Source organism: Oncorhynchus mykiss, chromosome 7 (assembly GCF_057628025.1).
Source record: "Oncorhynchus mykiss isolate SJ-2025 chromosome 7, ASM5762802v1, whole genome shotgun sequence".
Classification (NCBI taxonomy): Eukaryota; Metazoa; Chordata; class Actinopteri; order Salmoniformes; family Salmonidae; genus Oncorhynchus; species Oncorhynchus mykiss.
Window position 1 is genome coordinate 70,434,622 of NC_143028.1, and position 21,566 is coordinate 70,456,187.

Sequence of the window (21,566 nt, forward strand, 5' to 3'; positions counted from 1 at the left end):
TTTAATTAAGTACTTTTGAGAACACTGTTATCTGTTTTCCTCATTAAAAGGGAAATAGAGTTTTCTCAGCATACATTTTTTCCTGAAGTTGATATATTTTTTATCCCTTTAAATATTGGGCATTATTTGTATTTAATGTTGCCCTTACACCAAGCACTCAGCTATTTTGGGAATATAAAAACGCATGACTTGGTAATGTAACACAGTTTGACACAAATCTTGGTTCCTGCCTTGCATTGATACAAAAGGTATTGCAGTTAACTTATTTGTTATATATAACTTATAAGACATTGTCTTGTCTTCCAATGTACTCTGTTATACATAATGTACTCTGTCATTGTGTGCAGTGTTAGAAGAGTTGCTTCGAGACAGAAAGATGGAAAAGTGTCTTTGAAAATGGTCCTGATCAGACTTTCAGTGGTATTTTACCAAAACTGTTTTTATTATTATCCACAGGAGCTCATGTAATGAAAAGCTGGTGACAAACAATCTGCCAAAAGAACTACATCTGAGCACGAGGATAAAACATATTAACCAACTACATTTTCTGGAGACAGTATATCAGATATTCCCACTACCTACCATTACCCAGTAGCAACAAAATCTGAATTTATCACATTGTAAAAAAAAGTACAGTTTACAATTTTCATTACACTCTCAAATTACTGATAGCATATTGAAGTATTTCCTTAACGGTATCTTAAAGAGAAATTCCAATGAATTACTAAACTTACAATATTCAAACTATACTTTTATCTTTAATTTACAAGTACTACACTGCTACTTAAAACTATAAGTACAATGGTACTTAAAACTATAAGTACAATGTTACTTGTATATACAACAATGTACAATGTCACTCCTAATTGTATCTTTACTTTAATTAAGAGTGTCCAAATAATATGTAATATGTTACTCTGATCCTACTGTATTACCACGTAGTTATTTAGTATGTTAAGTTTTCATACTTAATCTATCACAGACCTTAGGTTTAATGGAATCTATCCACTATGTCTCATCTAACCATAGTCTGTGCATGCTACAAAACTGTGTGTACTACTGTAGTCATGTGTTGTAGGGAGCCAGCATAGCTTATCGCTTATTACTTACTCTGATATAAAGTCATTGTAATGTAAAATGTAACCTTTATGAATAAGCAAAAAGCATATGCACATGCTAAGTCCACTCACTATGAAGGGACATAATGCAAACAGAGAAATACATGAACACAGGCAACAGACAAATCAATCAGATACATTTATATAACTGTTGGAAACATGGCAGGCTTCTGTGACTTTTCCTACCCATCAAATGGAGGTGGAAGAGCCTACAATTATTAGCTTATTAGCATCTTTGCTGTAAACATTCATTGGGCTGGGACCACCAGCTATCCATCCCTTTGGCGTCATTATTATGGCCATTATCGTAATTATCATGAGCGTAAGTCATCTCAGTTGTCAAAGAATCTTCCTCTGTGGAGTCTTTGAAGTGGCGTATAAATTGAGGATCTTCGTCATGCCTCAGTGACAGTCACATACTGTAATAGAGCATTATAAAACGGTCTGTCTCTCTGTCAGGCTGCATGTTAATACTGTCTGTCTGTCAGGCTGCAAAAGGAGAGTCGACTGGATATCTGTCCTTAAATCAATGCCTGTGTTCGCTCCAATGCCCATGTCTGTGGGCCAGGGCTTCCGAAGAAGGAGAGATGGGGTATGCAGGGGAGGATGGACACGACAGACCTTTTTAGAGGTAAAGAGGAGTCCATTCGTTAGATGTCTGTCCTAAAAGGAGAAATAAAAGAAACAGTGACCTGATGCAAGTAACACATGTTTTAGTTTGTTCATTGAAGAGACATTCATGTGCATATTTTTGTCAATATAGGAAAATAATATATATAAGTCGCTAATGTGTAGTGTGTGCTTGTCGTTTTCCCAAACAAACACATAAACCAGGAAACAAAGCTAATTCCTCTCACACAGTGTAGAACAAAGCCCACAGTGCTTAACTTCTGCTCTTTCTCCTGTTTAACAAGCAAATATTTCATCTGGAGCTTTCTCAATTGTCTGTAATTACAGTGCAGCTTTCCATGCTGAGAACCAGAAGAGAGAGAGAGAGAGAGAGAGAGAGAGAGAGAAAGAGAGAGAGAGAGAGAAAAGAGAGAATGAGAACAAGAGAGAGAAAGCTATCCAGTTAGCATGTGTGTTGTGGGTGTCCTGTGACTACACCATAATACACAAATTGCCAGGAATTTGTTGCTTTCTCGTATACCAAACGGGGGTATGCTACAGCAGCGAATAACAAGTTGTGATCTTAGCGTCACTTTGGACTAAAGTAAAGTAGATCCCCTCCTACTGACTGGATTTGGGTAGAGCCTCCTTGGCATTTGTTTATCTCTCTCTCTCTCTAGCAAAATGAAAATGTAAGTGCGGTTGATTTACAAAGAAGCAACTGATGCAGTACTAGGTCGCACGCACGCACGCACACACACACACACACACGATAGGAGCATTTTAGTCTTCATTGACCTCATCTGTAAGGTTTCTGAGACAGAAGCCTACTCATGTTAGGGATAGTTCAGCGATATTACATACTTAGTGTTTCCTCTCTAAATATTTCACTTCTCTGAACTATCCCTTTAACACATAGATAAATATAAACGCAACATGTAAAGTCTTGGTCCCATGTTTCATTATCTGAAATTAAAGATCCCAGAAATGTTCCATTCGCACAAAAACCTTATTTCTCTCAAATTTTGTGTACAAATGTGTTTATATCCCTGTTAGTGAGTATTTCTCCTTTGCCAAGATAATCCATCCACCTGACAGGTGTGGCACATCAAGAAGCTGATTAAACAGCATGAAAGGCCACTCTAACATGTGCAGTTTTGTCACACTACTCAATGCCACAAGTTTTGAGGGAGGGTGCAATTGGCATGCTGACTGTAGGAATGTCCACCAGAGCTGTTGGGGGGGAATTTAATGTTAATTTCTCTACCATCGTCTAATTTTGTTTTAGAGAATTTGGCAGTACGTCCAACCACGTCAGCCCAGGACCTCCATATCCGGCTTCTTCACCTGCGGGATCGTCTGAGACCAGCCATCCGGACAGCTGATGAAACTGAGGAGTATTTCTGTCTGTAATAAAGTCCTTATGTGGGGAAAAACTCATTCTGATTGGCTGGGTCTTGCACCCCAGTGGCTGCGCCCCTGTGAAATCCCAAGATTAGGGCCTAATACATTTATTTAAATTGACTTGATTTCCTTATATGAACTGTAACTCAGTAAAATCATTGCATGTTGTATTTATATATTTGTTCAGTATAGATCTTTTACGTAGTTTTCTTTTCTTATTGTCTGATGTGAACTGGAACACTGAATTGATAACGATAATGGAAGAAGAGCCGTGATTGAAAATAAGAATTTGTTCTTACCTTGTCTAGTTAAATAAGGTTAAATAATATAACAAATAAAAAAATCAAAGAGCAATGTCATACATCTCGTTTGCATTAGACCAACATCCTTATATGGACTATATAGTTTCTACACCCTCCGATGGTGGTCAGTGCACTGCTCTTGTACAACGTGTCAAACCCAGAACTCTGTGATGCACAATGTGTCAAACCCAGAACTCTGTGATGCACAACGTGTCAAACCCAGAACTCTGTGATGCAATATGTGTCAAACCCAGAACTCTGTGATGCACTACATGTCAAACCCAGAACTCTGTGATGCACTACATGTCAAACCCAGAACTCTGTGAAGCACTACATGTCAAACCCAGAACTCTGTGAAGCACTACATCTCAAATCCAGAACTCTGTGATGCACTACATGTCAAAACCAAAACTCTGTGATGCACTACATGTCAAACCCAAAGTATAGAACTCTGTGATGCACTACATGTCAAACCCAGAACTCTGTGATGCAGTACATGTCAAACCCAGAACTCTATGATGCACTACATGTCAAACCCAGAACTCTGTGATGCACTACATGTCAAACCCAGAACTCTGTGATGCACTACATGTCAAACCCAGAACTCTGTGATGCACTACATGTCAAACCCAGAACTCTGTGATGCACTACATGTCAAACCCAGAACTCTGTGATGCACTACATGTCAAACCCAGAACTCTGTGATGCACTACATGTCAAACCCAGAACTCTGTGATGCACTACATGTCAAACCCAGAACTCTGTGATGCACTACATGTCGAACCCAGAACTCTGTGATGCACTACATGTCAAACCCAGAACTCTGTGATGCACTACATGTCGAACCCAGAACTCTGTGATGCACTACATGTCAAACCCAGAACTCTGTGAAGCACTACATCTCAAATCCAGAACTCTGTGATGCACTACATGTCAAACCCAGAACTCTGTGATGCACTACATGTCAAACCCAGAACTCTGTGATGCACTACATGTCAAACCCAGAACTCTGTGATGCACTACGTGTCAAACCCAAAGTATTGAACTCTGTGATGCACTACATGTCAAACCCAGAACTCTGTGATGCACTACATGTCAAACCCAGAACTCTGTGATGCACTACATGTCAAAACCAAAACTCTGTGATGCACTACGTGTCAAACCCAGAACTCTGTGATGCACTACGTGTCAAACCCAGAACTCTGTGATGCACTACATGTCAAACCCAGAACTCTGTGATGCACTACGTGTCAAACCCAGAACTCTGTGATGCACTACGTGTCAAACCCAGAACTCTGTGATGCACTACGTGTCAAACCCAGAACTCTGTGATGCACTACGTGTCAAACCCAGAACTCTGTGATGCACTACGTGTCAAACCCAGAACTCTGTGATGCACTACGTGCACTACATCCACACTACAGCTGTTGGAACAGCCCAGCCCATGCAGCACATCCATCCATCCATCCAGCACCTGCTCTAGCATCAGCTCAATGTTCAAACCCCCAAAACTAAAGATGAGTAGCAGAAGCCCACAACTCTTGGAACCATCGGCCTGTTTGCAAGGCTCTGAAGCTCTTAAAAGCCAGATGTGCCACAGAGGATCTATAACAGCTGGTCCTAGATCAGTGCAAAGTAACTGCAACTGCAACCCTCAAACACATGTAGATCCAGAGGTTCCGGCAGAGGAAAGAACAGTGACAGCTCTTTAATTGAAGAATAAGCAGAGTTGAGCGCCACTTGTTGTTGCCAGGTTAAACACAGCAGCGTATTCTAAATCACACACACACATGAACCCAGCAACATGCACATCTGCATTTACACACACATATACACACATCCAGTAATACACACATCCACTTAAATACACACACATGCTACACACACACAAATGCAACCAACAACACACACATCCGTATAAAACAGCCACACAAATGCACCCAATATGAACCCCTCATATAAACACACACTTTATCCAAACACTCGTTACACACACGAAAAAAGTTCATAAACACATGCACGTTTCATTTACTGTAGGAAGGAATTTCAGTTTCCACAGTTTAGTGAATAACGTAAGGAAGCAGAACAGTTCAGTCGATAGCGTTAGGAAGCAGACCAGTTTAGTGAATAACGTCAGGAAGCAGAACAGTTCAGTAGATAACATCAGGAAGCAAAACAGTTCAGTAGATAACGTTAGGAAGCAGAACAGTTCAGTAGATAACGTCAGGAAGCAGAACAGTTCAGTCGATAACGTTAGGAAGCAGAACAGTTCAGTCGATAACGTTAGGAAGCAGAACAGTTCAGTAGATAACGTTAGGAAGCAGAACAGTTCAATAGATAACGTTAGGAAGCAGAACAGTTCAGTCGATAACGTTGGGAAGCAGAACAGTTCAGTGAATAACGTTAGGAAGCAGAACAGTTCAGTGAATAACGTTAGGAAGCAGAACAGTTCAGTGAATAACGTTAGGAAGCAGAAGAGTTCAGTAGATAACGTTAGGAAGCAGAACAGTTCAGTGAATAACGTTAGGAAGCAGAACAGTTCAGTAGATAACGTTAGGAAGCAGAACAGTTCAGTAGATAACGTTAGGAAGCAGAACAGTTCAGTAGATAACATCAGGAAGCAGAACAGTTCAGTAGATAACATTAGGAAGCAGAACAGTTCAGTCGATAACGTTAGGAAGCAGAACAGTTCAGTGAATAACGTTAGGAAGCAGAAAAGTTCAGTGAATAACATTAGGAAGCAGAACGATAACATCAGGAAGCAGAACAGTTCAGTAGATAACATTAGGAAGCAGAACAGTTCAGTAGATAACATTAGGAAGCAGAACAGTTCAGTCGATAATGTTAGGAAGCAGAACAGTTCAGTAGATAACATTAGGAAGCAGAACAATTCAATAGATAACATTAGGAAGCAGAACAGTTCAATAGATAACATTAGGAAGCAGAACAGTTCAATAGATAACGTTAGGAAGCAGAACAGTTCAGTAGATAACGTTAGGAAGCAGAACAGTTCAGTAGATAACGTTAGGAAGCAGAACAGTCCAATAGATAACATCAGGAAGCAGAACAGTTCAGTAGATAACATTAGGAAGCAGAACAGTTCAGTCGATAACGTTAGGAAGCAGAACAGTTCAATAGATAACATTAGGAAGCAGAACAGTTCAGTGAATAACGTTAGGAAGCAGAACAGTTCAGTGAGTAACGTTAGGAAGCAGAACAGTTCAATAGACAACGTTAGGAAGCAGAACAGTTAAGTAGATAACGTTAGGAAGCAGAACAGTTCAGTAGATAACGTTAGGAAGCAGAACAGTTCAGTAGATAACGTTAGGAAGCAGAACAGTTCAGTAGATAACGTTAGGAAGCAGAACAGTTCAGTAGATAACGTTAGGAAGCAGAACAGTTCAGTAGATAACGTTAGGAAGCAGAACAGTTCAGTAGATAACATTAGGAAGCAGAACAGTTCAGTAGATAACCTTAGGAAGCAGAACAGTTCAGTGAATAACATTAGGAAGCAGAACAGTTCAGTAGATAACGTTAGGAAGCAGAACAGTTCAGTAGATAACGTTAGGAAGCAGAACAGTTCAGTGAATAACATTAGGAAGCAGAACAGTTCAATAGATAACATTAGGAAGCAGAACAGTTCAGTTGATAACGTTAGGAAGCAGAACAGTTCAGTAGATAACGTTAGGAAGCAGAACAGTTCAGTAGATAACGTTAGGAAGCAGAACAGTTCAATAGATAACATTAGGAAGCAGAACAGTTCAGTAGATAACGTTAGGAAGCAGAACAGTTCAGTCGATAACGTTAGGAAGCAGAACAGTTCAATAGATAACATTAGGAAGCAGAACAGTTCAGTAGATAACGTTAGGAAGCAGAACAGTTCAATAGATAACGTTAGGAAGCAGAACAGTTCAGTGAATAACGTTAGGAAGCAGAACAGTTCAGTAGATAACGTTAGGAAGCAGAACAGTTCAGTGAATAACGTTAGGAAGCAGAACAGTTCAGTAGATAACATTAGGAAGCAGAACAGTTCAGTAGATAACCTTAGGAAGCAGAACAGTTCAGGTAATAACATTAGGAAGCAGAACAGTTCAGTAGATAACGTTAGGAAGCAGAACAGTTCAGTAGATAACGTTAGGAAGCAGAACAGTTCAGTAGATAACATCAGGAAGCAGAACAGTTCAGTAGATAACATTAGGAAGCAGAACAGTTCAGTCGATAATGTTAGGAAGCAGAACAGTTCAGTAGATAACATTAGGAAGCAGAACAATTCAATAGATAACATTAGGAAGCAGAACAGTTCAATAGATAACATTAGGAAGCAGAACAGTTCAGTCGATAACGTTAGGAACCAGAACAGGATGTAAAGACTATGCTTCTCTTCAAGGATAGACTCATCCACATTTAGAGTTTGGGTTTCCAACCACAGTGGTGGAACCTTCAAAGTCTGGCTTTTGATGCTGCTGAGGATGTTATAGTAATGTAAAGGGAATACCAGGAGACAGCACAACTAGTGTGTGTACGTGTGTACGTGTGTGCACGTGTGTGTGTGTGTTCTACTCAACATTTGTGTGTGAGTGTGTGTGATTGTCTTTAAGTGTGTTTTATGTATGGGCATTTGTACATGTGTGTACACATTTTATTTGAATGTTTTATGTTATGTTTGTATAACATTGTTCATATTTCTACTGAAAATGTGTGAGTGTGTGTGATTGTTCAAAACATTAGGAACACCTCATTATGACGGATGGCCTCTGCTCCCTGCACCTCATCGTCCTTTCTTTGGCTCCTTGTTCTTTCCTACCTCTCCCTTTTAATCCTGTCTTCCTGGTTCTCTTTGATGGGATTTTCAGTTAGCTCAAACTCATCTTTTATCTTTCAATAAAAGCTTATCTTCTAGGTTCTTATCTGCATTCAGAAGAGTTGCCGCTAATTCCGCCAAGTTTACTTGTTTTTTTCCAAGAGACTGAGAGGAAAGGCAGATAACAAAAGCTAGAAATGGCATACACACACAGACATGGATATACACTCACACACACGCACAAGGATGTACACACACACACAGACATGGATATACACACACAGACATGGATATACACACACACACACACACACAGACATGGATATACACACACACGCACAAGGATGTACACACACACACATACACGTAAACACACAAGTATACACATGCCAGTGCATAGGCTACACACAGTGATACGAACGCACAAGAACTCCACATAAACAAGCACACACACATATACATCGGCTCACTCACACACACGCAGCATCAAACTCTCCCCTGGCACACACACCTTCCTAATGCCTCACAACTGTTTCCAATCTAAAGGTTCCTGCTTGTCTGGGCCTCGGCAGGCCCTGATTAGATGACACTGGATACAAGATCCTGAGGAGAAAGGGCAAGGCTGCAGGGGAGAGGCAGGGAGGGAGGCAGGACTGCTTTTTCTCTATCCCTCTCTTTTTTCAAACTGATATTCCTGATACAACCTGATATACCTGATATAACCTGATATACCTGATATAACCTGATATAACCTGATATAACCTGATGTAACCTGATTTAACCGGATTTAACCTGATATAACCTGATGTACCTGATATACATGATATACCTGATATAACCGGATATAACCTGATATAACCTGATGTAACCTGATGTACCTGATATAACTGATATACCTGATATAACCTGATGTACTTGATATACCTGATATAACCTGATGTACCTGATATACCTGATATAACCTGATGTACCTGATATACCTGATATAACCTGATGTACTTGATATACCTGATTTAACCTGATGTACCTGATATACCTGATATAACCTGATGTAACCTGATGTAACCTGATTTAACCGGATTTAACCTGATATAACCTGATGTACCTGATATACATGATATACCTGATATAACCGGATATAACCTGATATAACCTGATGTAACCTGATGTACCTGATATAACTGATATACCTGATATAACCTGATGTACTTGATATACCTGATATAACCTGATGTACCTGATATACCTGATATAACCTGATGTACCTGATATACCTGATATAACCTGATGTACTTGATATACCTGATATAACCTGATGTACTTGATATACCTGATATAACCTGATGTACCTGATATACCTGATTTAACCTGATGTACCTGATATACCTGATATAACCTGATGTACCTGATATAACTGATATACCTGATTTAACCTGATGTACCTGATATACCTGATATAACTGTGCAGGACCCCGGTATCTGATAACACCAGAGAGAAAAAACATAACTGTTTCTGGTCTAGTCTGCCTGAGGTATGTTAGATAACGATCTGGATAAAAGGTTTGTTAAGAGTGAGTCAATGGTAAAACTACATGCAAAAATTGAATTGCTCATTGGTGTACTTAAAAACGTTTTAGAAAATATAATATGATATTACAAACATGAAAAATAATTTTTAAGTACATTATTAGTCCACAATTAAATGGTTATATTGTCACTATAACAATCATTTGACAATTTTCGCGTTGTGGGCTGCTGGTATTGGATTTGGCTGGTTGGGTTTAAATATTATGTAGAACTCCAAACTATTGTCAGTCATTCTATTTTCTGATCCACACAGGTAATCATGATAGATAGCTATATATTTCTGCCTAAAACTGTAAAATGATTTAGGATTATACTAGATTGCTACATATTACAGTACAATGTTTCATTAAAATGCTATTTTCATGAAATACGACATTTCGTAACTGCAGCATCATTTTTTTATGTTAGGAAATTTGATTGATAATACATCTTATGATGAAAGGACAGGATCTTTATACTAATTTGATTGATAATACATCTTATGATGAAAGGACAGGATCTTTATACTAATTTGATTGATAATACATCTTATGATGAAAGGACAGGATCTTTATACTAATTTGATTGATAATACATCTTATGATGAAAGGACAGGATCTTTATACTAATTTGATTGATAATACATCTTATGATGAAAGGACAGGATCTTTATACTAATTTGATGTAAATTAAAATAGTATATTAAAGTGTTTGTTGTCAAACTGCACACCATATGTTTTAACTAAAGAAGAAAGCAAATTGAATATTGTAATTATGATTCCACATTACTAGATTATTTTATTTGTAATTTAGGCTATTATACAATACTACAATTTCCTAATTTGTCATTCTGTTTTAACTATATAAATACTTTTAATTATGTTACGGAAAAATATATTTTGTTTAAATAGTTAACCAATAGCTACGAACATACAGAGATGCACATGCATTCATGCACATGGGCAGTGGACATGTGACAGTCAGATATTTATCAAATAAGTTGACCTACTGATCCGTTGGGAATAGGCTTTTCCTATTTATTAATAGCATAATGCATTTTGACATATTCAAATAAAGACAGTCAACTCATACTCTTTCCCACTTTGCAAATCAATATCTGAATTTTACAGAGAAGGTGAAAAGCAAGAACAACTCACTTTTCTAAACATTCCGGAGTAGGAAGTTCAGATTTGTTTGGGAATGTTTAATCAGGTTAGCTTGTTCTCCCATCATTCACCCTAAAGGGTCACTCTGATCAGTTAAATTAGAAAAGGCATATTTCCATTAGTTCGATGCACAGATATGTCAGATGGTTCCGCTTTCCTAACCTGTGAATTATAACACATGTTCTCATCATTGTTGTCACGCACGTTCATAAAAGAAATACGTAAAAGTAAAGCATTACTACATGGTCAACCAATTGAAACAACAAAGTAAAAATAAAAATATTTGCAGTACATGGTTTTTTAATACCTCATAATACCTGTAGACTGATCAGTATGACATATTTAACTTCCTTGTCACTAGCGTTGCTAGCCTGGGCCTGGTTTCCCCTTAACGATGGAGCTAAGTTACGAGTGTGTTCAAGCGTAACGTTAGTAACGTTTGTTTTGGGAAACAGCTAGCAGATTCAACGATGCTCCTGTAAAGGTTTTAACCATCATCATCTTAAGATGCTTTTGGGAAAGCACAGAGGCCCTGGCTGCTTGGCCATATTGACATGTGTGTGTGTGTGTGTGTGTGTGTGTGTGTGTGTGTGTGTGTGTGTGTGTGTGTGTGTGTGTGTGTGTGTGTGTGTGTGTGTGTGTGTGTGTGTGTGTGTGTGTGTGTGTGTGTGTGTGTGTGTGTGTATGTGTGTGTGTGCGTGCGTGTGTGTGCGTGTGTGCGTGTGTGCGTGTTCATGTTTTTAAACATACCTGCAGAGGTGTACCGTAGAGTTGTGGAGTTGGGGCTAAATTGTTAGGCGGCATACAGGGGCATTTTAGGTGGAAAGGGGGGTTGGGGGGGCAAAGCTCGAAGGGTGAACGGGTACAGTGGGAGTGATGGGGCAGTGGTTAAGTTGAGTGTTGGGGCAGTGGGTAAGGTGAGTGGTGGGGCAGTGGGTAAGGTGAGTGTTGGGGCAGTGGGTAAGGTGAGTGATGGAGCAGTGGGCGATTAGGGGAATGAGAGGGTAAGCAAAGAACAGTTTGAAGAACAGTAGAGAATAGAGAATATTGAAGAGAGGGAGGTAGTGGGTTAGGAGGAAACAGTGTGTTTTGGCTTAAAGGAGGGCCAGAGATAGTGGCTTAAGGGAGGCCTTGGATGGTGAGGTTACAGGGTACAGAGATAGTGGCTTAAGGGAGGCCATGGTTGGTTGTGTTACAGGGTACAGAGAGAGTGGGTTAGGGGAGGCCAGGATTGGTAGGGTTAGGGGGTACATAGATAGTGGGTTATGGGAGGCCAGGGATGGTGGGGTTAGGGGGTACAGAGATGGTGGGTTAGGGGAGGCCAGGGATGGTGGGGTTAGGGGGTACAGAGATAGTGGCTTAAGGGAGGCCTTGGATGGTGAGGTTACAGGGTACAGAGATAGTGGCTTAAGGGAGGCCATGGTTGGTTGTGTTACAGGGTACAGAGAGAGTGGGTTAGGGGAGGCCAGGATTGGTAGGGTTAGGGGGTACATAGATAGTGGGTTATGGGAGGCCAGGGATGGTGGGGTTAGGGGGTACAGAGATGGTGGGTTAGGGGAGGCCAGGGATGGTGGGGTTAGGGGGTACAGAGATAGTGGGTTAGGGGAGGCCAGTGATGGTGAGGTTAGGGGGTACATAGATAGTGGGTTAGGGGAGGCCAGGGATGGTGGGGTTAGGGGGTACAGAGATAGTGGGTTAGGGGAGGCCAGGGATGGTGGGGTTAGGGGGTACAGAGATAGTGGGTTAGGGGAGGCCAGGGATGGTGGGGTTAGGCAGTACAAGAAGGAAGTAAGAGAAAGTAAGGTTAAGACAGAGCAGGACGGGCAGAGCAGGATGGAGGATGGAGAGGGGACACTAGTGGCTGGCAGACATTGCCCAGGCACCCTCCATCCTCCAGACGGAAAAGGCGTAGCTGAGGCGTTCGTGGGCTAGGTAGTTGCAGCTAGCCAGCTTGGCGTCCATCTCATCACTCTGCAGCACCTGGTACAGGAAGTCGATGTAGCGTGACGCCAGTTTCAGGATCTGTATCTTGCTAAGTTTGTCGGAGGGCAGAGTGGGGATGATCTTACGCAGCGAGGCAAAGGCGTCGTTCAGTGACTGCGTGCGCTGGCGCTCGCGAACGTTGGCGATCACTCGCTGAGTGTGCAGGTCCTCGAAGGGCTCGCCGCCCGGGCCCAAACCAAGGCCGCTGGAGCTCAGCACGGATGGGGCCACACACACCACCGACGTGGGGGAGCTCTGTTGCTTCTTCTGCCGCTTTGGCCCTGACGGAACAAGGCAGTTGGGGCTCCCGCTGACCACGGCCCTCTCCTCGGCCCGACCCAAACTGTCCTTCTTGGGGTACGGCACCCGCTTTCGCCCCCCTGTTGGCCCACTCTTCTTGGAGCCCCTCTCCAGCTCCTCCTCGCTGGCCCCCAGCCCCCCTTCAGGGGAGTTGGCACAGGAAACCTCCTCACGCATAGCCACCTCCCTCTCAGGACACCGTCCTTCTTCCCTTTCCAAGGCAGGCTGGTTTTTGCTCTTCGTTCCTCTCTCTCTTTCCCTCTACTTCTCTTCTTCAGACAGCCGCGTGGGAAGTTCTGGTGGAGACACACAGGTTTAGAAGTTTCGTCTTCTTCCTCCAGTGAAGGACGATGAGTGATACGCTTCACGCTTCTAAACTGCAAACTGTTGAAGATCCATAGGTTTGGCTTTACTCCCAGTCAGTCAGAAAGCTCTGTCTCGTTCCTGTGCCTCTGTGGTGAATTCCTCACCTCCAGTTTCCCATCTCCTCAACCCGTGTGTAGAACAACAACAAACCATCTACTTCGTCGTGCTGCCTCCCATGCTTTTATACTCGCCCCGCGAAAACGAGGGGCCTGCGGGCAGCTGCAATTGGTCAGAACCAGCTTCTTAGGGTGTGGTTTGGAAGCAGGAAGTGAGCTCGAGGTTGGTGGGTGGCTGGGAAGGGGGTAAGTGGCCTTCTCAGCCAATTGCGAGAGGCCTTGCTAAAAGCTGCAGAAGTTGTCTGCGTCTTTATAGGTTCCAGATTTCTCCTGCCAGAGCACTCCTGTCATTCTCCAGCACCCGCGTGTCTGTCTGTCTCTCTTCTCATCAATTCATTACATGCTTCGAGGCTCCTACGTTTGTCGTGCACTTTCACTTCTAAGATATTAAAACATTTTTCTTCGTTGATTGAGGGGATTAGTACTGAATGAATGCGCTTGGTATGTTCAAGATTAAGTAGATGTAATATCTACAAGTTTACAGTGTAAACCTTTTATGCATGATATCTCAAGGACTACTCCTTTTTTATTATAAAATAAAAATGTTATTATTTCTCAAATTAGAAAGAACAAGTGTGAGTTCACTGTGTCAGAAGTGACCTCTCTAATATTTATGTGGCATCCTTATTATCTATCACATGACACTATAAAGACACATCACTCACACCAAGTGTCAATCCTACAGGCCAGTCTGGGCAAAAAACATGTGGATTAACATTAGACAGATTTTCACTTTAAACAATAAACATTGTGATGTCACATTTCTGTTTAATAGTACCCACATAGAAATGGTGCCATGACAACTGGGATTATTCCTTTAAACCTTTAAAAAATACTGCCACTGTGAATATGCCTTTTGTTCAGTATAAAAATAGAAAATATGTCACAAAACCCAGTAAATGAAAATAGTATTTTCAAGATACAGTATGTCATATGAAGAATTTTTAAAATAACTTTTCAAATCAGATTTCCCATAGAAATATAACAACCAGAATGAATGTCCTTACTTTAGCAATTCCATTTCTATGCATTATCCACTGCAATCTCTATATGTGAGACATGTAGCCATGGCAACGGCCAATCGAGGACCCTAAATAACCCCTAACCCTGTGAGCTTGTGACCCCAGCTCACTAAGGTGAGAGGGCTGCTAATTATGCCATCCATGCCCTCTGGTGGAGGAGACACATGTTCTCTCTCCACACCAGGAACCCAGGGGAACACACATCTGGACCTGCGGGGACACACCACAAGGGACACACACACAAACGCAATACAACTCCTAACCAATATCTCTAGACAATCTCCTGAAATGTAATCAAACATGATGCCTCGAAAACTACACATTTATCAATAGACATGAATAGTTAATTCAAGTAATGTATATGAATTGTCATGTTATGACAGACTTTATATTAGTGTTGATGGTTTTATCACAGGACACAAAGTGTGATTGCCTCTGCATTTGAAGGAGGTGAGTGGAGAATTTTAGAGGGGCTTTTTTTAGTGAACTTTATGAATGTTATATAGCCATATACAAGAGAGCTGGGATCAACTACACTCAACTGCAGTCAATCAACTCAAAAAATGTATTCCAGTCACTGAGATATTGAAGTGGAGGTTAGACTTAACATGCAGGAATAAGAATGCACGCAACACATTGGAATTATAACAGGCCTTACTTAAACAAAATGCACTTTCATTTCAACCGAAATTCCCAAATCAATTCCCAGATTAACTGGAATTATAAATACATTTTCTCCAAACTCCGGGTAGGGTTCCGAAGAAGGACAGGAAGCCAATTGTTGTGCGCTGGGCTGTCCGGGGCTAACCTTGGGGCTGCTTACCTTAGCAGAGCATGCCTCCATGCCACCATCATGGAAAGAATGAGCGAACGACAGGCTAACAGGAACAGCATGGAACGTGCACCCCTCGCACAGAACAGAGGGAAAAATATTGAGAGAGGGAGAGAATGGGAGATGAATAAAGAAATGGAAAAGAAAGGCAAAAAGAGAGAAAAAGAAAGAAAGGAAGGAGAGGAAGAGAAAAAGAAAGTCCAAACAGAACCAGATGCAGGAGTGGGGAGGGTTGTTTGATCTCCCTCCTCATAGGCTGATTGATGTTGCACATTTCATTTCCTTGTCAGAGTCTTGACATAATGTTTCACTAAACACTCCGGACCCTTTTTTTCTTTTGACTTTTATTTTTGGGGGTTAATAATGAACCCCTCCTGTGGCTGCAAACAGACAGCACGATATCAAGAGGACGTGTATAGAAATGGCTTTGATATCAAAGAGGAGTATAGGCCATCGTAATGTGTACTTTAGGTTTTGCCCATATGTTATAGTCCGAACTGATCCGTAGTATTGAAATACTGTACTGGGGAAAGTGTATGTTGAAAGAGGAGGGTGATATTTCTTAAATCCATAATACTTGAATTTGGTTACTGCCTTCCTGCCAAGTTCTAAGAAAGTCTTGAGTAAAGACAACTGATCAACGGCAAAAGGACCTTCCATCATAAGTAAGCATTGAGTAACGTGGTTCCTGTTGAAAATGAGTCCTAGAATACACTGTTCACCAAACTTCTCACCTTAACAGATGGCTCATCCTCATCACACTGTCTTGGAATTAGTAGAATAATCACCTAATCACTAGCCCAGGGTCAGACATTTCCCCCTCCTTATGGATATGGTCAGGATTTGGCTGTGGGGTAATCTGATCTTAGATCTGTGGATAGTAAGGCACAAGCTTCTATCTACCACAAGCCTCTGTCTTGGAAGGAGTTCATTGCCCAGCACCCCTCCCCCTACCGCTGCTCCTCCATCCCTCCTCTGGAGCCCAGTGGGACACATGCAGACATCTGGGACCCATTTCCCCCCGTAGAGCAGGACTTCCTGTGGGGTATCAACCTAGCGGGGGTGGAGGGTGAGGGTGCATGGGGGTGAAGGACGGAGGTGCAGGACCGAGGGGGAAGGGTGATGTATATAGATATAGAGTATGGGTAGTAATGAGGGGTTGAGGGGTTTGAAGCTGGGAGAGAGGGCAGGTCTGGGGCCACTTCCATTCACTTCAACCGCCAGCAAGTCGCCTCAATCTGTTTGTGTGTATACATTAAAGATGTAACATTTCCATTTTTTCTCCCCTTTTCTTTTTGATGGCGGATTAAAATAAATCAATGTATTCTTATGGCAAATCTGGTCCTTGGAAACACACACACAAACAGAGATTGTCACTGTGCCGTGTCTGTGTCTGTGTCTGTGTGTGTGGGCAGAGCAAAGCAGCACTAAAGAAAAACCCCCTGAAGGTATTTTTCTGTTGAGACAGATAAAAAAAACAATCCTGCTTTAAAAGCATTTTTTCTCCTCCATTGCATGCTAATCTGTGTTATTTCAGTTTGCCTGAGACTTAACTCTTTATATTAGGCTATAATTTATCATAATATTTAGTGCTCAAGCTTCCCTCAAATGTCCCTGCTTTCATGTGCAATTTGGCCAATATCCTGCGCTGGCTCTGATTACAGTGTTTAAGTCCCAGGGTCCATCCATGGCACATTACAAACAGTACCAGTGGAGTTCACAGCCAAGAAGAACTACAGTATATAGGGCACACTAGGCTAGCATGGCTAACTCCAGCTCACAGCCAAGCAGAACTATGTAGGGAAAGCTAGACTAGATTAGCATGGCTAAGTCCTCTACCCTCACACCTGTCAGGAAATGAGCGTAGACCGAACACGTGTGGAGAGACTTATCCACACCAGAAGTCCTATCATTACTTGACATACAGCACATTTATCTAGCTAACACAGCCAGCTAACATTGCCCATTGGTATTGATATGTAGAACATGTAGATTTAGATCAAAGTTTGTGCGGGTTTCTACCTCGACGGTGTGCCAAAACCAATGCTGGGCCGTTCCAATAGATGGTGCATCCAACTGAGGTAACCTTAGGTCACAGACATGACAGTGATCTATTACTACCCCTCAAGGAGTCGGTGTGTCAGTAGATGCCCTGTTGCATTGAGAGGGTGGATCACACATGTATCAACTGGAGGTAGACATTAACATGAGCTGGGCATTCAATCTGGACGCAACTATAACTTTCAACTCTTCCAAACCAATCAGAGTGAACCAAGAAGTGGCGCAGCGGTCTAAGGCACTGTATTTCAGCACTAGAGGTGTCCCTACAGACCCTGGTTTGATTACAGGCTGTATCACAACTGGCTGTGATTGGGTGGTGCACAATTGACCCAGCATTGTCTGGGTTAGAGTTTGGCTGGGGTAGGCTGTCATTGTAAATAAGAATTATTTCTTAAAACTGACTTGCCTAGTAAAATAAAAGATGTCTCTGACCGGGCCCTCTGTACCACTGGTCACAGAACAGGGCCATCCCACTGGGCAAAAAAACTTGTTTCCACATCATTTAAAAAATAAAAAATAAGCAATGTGATGATGTTGAATCAGTAAGGAAAACTGATTTGATTTGCAAAATGTCATCAACGTCGGGGAATTTCTTCTTTTTTTCACCCAACTTTTAACCTAAATCCAATGTCATGATGACATTTTTTTTTCACATTAAATTCACGTCAGTTAACAATTCAACCAAATGTAAATCAAAACTCAACTTTGATCTGATGTCTTTGGCCAGTGGGATTGCATTAGAAATATCAACATAACTCTGTAGCTAGCTACAAAGCATAATTCTTTCAAGTCGAATCAATCCCCCTATTATTCCATTAGATTAGATGACCTTACCAAAGTTATGTTCAGTTATATATTTTTTTATCCCCTGTTCTGATACTGGTTCTCCCTGTGAAGCCACAAAAAAAAATGCTGCTGCCATGGCATATTGTATTATAAAACGTCAAATATGTGTCTCATAAAATATTTCAGATGTGAGGTTCTGTGGTCCACAGGCAGACTAACACAGTAAACAAAAGAGTTGGAGAGGCAAACATTGATTGAACCTGAAGGTTGGACATCTTACTGCACTGCAGCCAACTGGGCTTAATCACCTGATGTTACTTAGAAAGAAAGAAAGAAAGAAAGAAAGAAAGAAAGAAAGAAAGAAAGAAAGAAAGAAAGAAAGAAAGAAAGAAAGAAAGAAAGAAAGAAAGAAAGAAAGAAAGAAAGAAAGAAAGAAAAAGAAAGAAAGAAAAGAAAGAAAGAAAGAAAGAAAGAAAGAAAGAAAGAAAGAAAGAAAGAAAGAAAGAAAGAAAGAAAGAAAGAAAGAAAGAAAGAAAGAAAGAAAGAAAGAAAGAAAGAAAGAAAGAAAGAAAGAAAGAAAGAAAAAGAAAGAAAGAAAGAAAGAAAGAAAGAAAGAAAGAAAGAAAGAAAGAAAAAGAAAGAAAGAAAGAAAGAAAGAAAGAAAGAAAGAAAGAAAGAAAGAAAGAAAGAAAGAAAGAAAGAAAAGAAAGAAAGAAAGAAAGAAAGAAAGAAAGAAAGAAAGAAAAAAGAAAGAAAGAAAGAAAGAAAGAAAGAAAGAAAGAAAGAAAAGAAAGAAAGAAAGAAAGGAAAGAAAGAAAGAAAGAAAGAAAGAAAGAAAGAAAGAAAGAAAGAAAGAAAGAAAGAAAGAAAGAAAGAAAGAAAGAAAGAAAGAAAGAAAGAAAGAAAGAAAGAAAGAAAGAAAGAAAGAAAGAAAGAAAGAAAGAAAGAAAGAAAGAAAGAAAGAAAGAAAGAAAGAAAGAAAGAAAGAAAGAAAGAAGAAAGAAAGAAAGAAAGAAAGAAAGAAAGAAAGAAAGAAAGAAAGAAAGAAAGAAAGAAAGAAAGAAAGAAAGAAAGAAAGAAAGAAAGAAAGAAAGAAAGAAAGAAAGAAAGAAAGAAAGAAAGAAAGAAAGAAAGAAAGAAAGAAAGAAAGAAAGAAAGAAAGAAAGAAAAGAAAGAAAGAAAGAAAGAAAGAAAGAAAGAAAGAAAGAAAGAAAGAAAGAAAGAAAGAAAGAAAGAAAGAAAGAAAGAAAGAAAGAAAGAAAGAAAGAAAGAAAGAAAGAAAGAAAGAAAGAAAGAAAGAAAGAAAGAAAGAAAGAAAGAAAGAAAGAAAGAAAGAAAGAAAGAAAGAAAGAAAGAAAGAAAGAAAGAAAGAAAGAAAGAAAGAAAGAAAGAAAGAAAGAAAGAAAGAAAGAAAGAGAAAGAAAGAAAGAAAGAAAGAAAGAAAGAAAGAAAGAAAGAAAGAAAGAAAGAAAGAAAGAAAGAAAGAAAGAAAGAAAGAAAGAAAGAAAGAAAGAAAGAAAGAAAGAAAGAAAGAAAGAAAGAAAGAAAGAAAGAAAGAAAGAAAGAAAGAAAGAAAGAAAGAAAGAGAGAGAGAAAGAGAGAGAGAAAGAGAGAGAGAAAGAGAGAGAGAAAGAGAGAGAGAAAGAGGTACAGCAGTAAAAGAGAGAAAGAAGAAGACGAAAGAGAAAGGGTCAAATAAGCGAAAGTCCAGAGACATGTTTCAGTTTGTAAATAAAACAGATAATTGCTATGTATATTGCTTAAATATCTGTGTGCTTTGTACTGCATTTTGCGGAAGTTCCTCAGGAATAATTTCAAAACTACCTTCTCCAAAATGCCAAAATGCCTTTTTAATGTCAAAGCAGCCATCTGGTTCTTTACTAATTCAAGATGTTTGCTTTTCATTCACGTATTTTCCCCTCTTTACTTAATTTCTTAAAATAAATACTCATAAAACCAAAGTATCTTTGAGGCTGAATGGGTCTTTCCTAATAGTATATTTTTTCCTCACAATTAATTTTCCTGTCACACAGATGTAGACTTACTTCCAAAACACACAACCAATATAGAATCTTGTTCATATTTAGACGGTTATACAAATAAATGTATAAATGTGTTCACCTTATAAAGAAGGCAATACCTATGGTATCATGTGGACATGGCCATATAAATTCTAGACGACCCCTACATAGATGTTACCACATTATGAAGTTTTAAGTACAAGAAAAGGGTGAACAGGTTAAGGCTACTGTTACTGTCCCATCTGCACTGTATCATGGTGAAGTTCATCTCTTAATCTGATTCGTCATCTGCGGCTCATCAACACTTCAGGTGCAATTGCTGTTTGGCATTTACCAATACGTTTGAAGTATGTCTGATTGATTCAAATAAATCAAATACACGATGATCACATTTCCGATTATTAAACATGATTTGAATTCATTTGATTAAGATGTGTAGTGTCACATGACACGTAAGGTTTCACTTTTACCTTTGTTCTTTTTTTTGTCAAACTGAAGTTTTAAATATTTCTGTCTTTTTCAAGTTTTACTCTCCTCTTTTCAGTTTCACTATCTCTACCAGTTAAGTGCTAGACGACTTCCTTCCTTGATTTCGCTGGAAAGGAGTCCCATAACAAAATGTAACCCCTCCCTTTTTTACATACCACACAAAAACACACACATTTTACAGCCTACAGTATAAACTATTTTGGTCCAAACCCTAAAGCTTGTTCATTGGAAAGTAACAAGACTTGTTTTTTTGTGTCTTAATGTAAAACGTCATAATAAGCGAGATACCATGTTATTTTGTTTGTATGGCGACTTAACCACAACATTGCAATTAACTTGATACAAAATGACTCAGAGGGCTTGCAAACAAACCAATGTGATGCAATAAAGATATAGATGAGGGCAGCGAAACATAATGATGGTATCTTATAAAGGATCCCGGTTGAAGATACTTAATGATTAAATCATTGGTAGATCTCTGTGCTTCCTTCACTCTACACGCTTTCCTATGTTGATATTTAAAAAAAAATCTGTATTCAAATAAAAGTAGGCAATCTGCCAACATTTGCATCTGTTGCATCAATCACCTCACCAGAAAAAGTACTATACCAAGGTAACCAGCAT

The 21,566-nt window shown here is 40.0% G+C and overlaps 1 protein-coding gene across 1 annotated transcript; it reads right to left on the minus strand.

Moving 5' to 3' along the window:
• Positions 1-418: 418 nt before the first annotated feature.
• Positions 419-13,772, minus strand: LOC110528500 (twist-related protein 2). The gene is made up of 2 exons (XM_021610603.3): positions 11,717-13,772; positions 419-1,781 (listed from the first exon to the last, which is right to left on the minus strand). Exon 1 carries the CDS (start codon positions 13,424-13,426, stop codon positions 12,821-12,823), a length of 606 nt encoding a protein of 201 aa, XP_021466278.1. The 5' UTR covers positions 13,427-13,772; the 3' UTR covers positions 419-1,781; positions 11,717-12,820.
• Between the last annotated feature and the right edge of the window lie 7,794 nt (positions 13,773-21,566).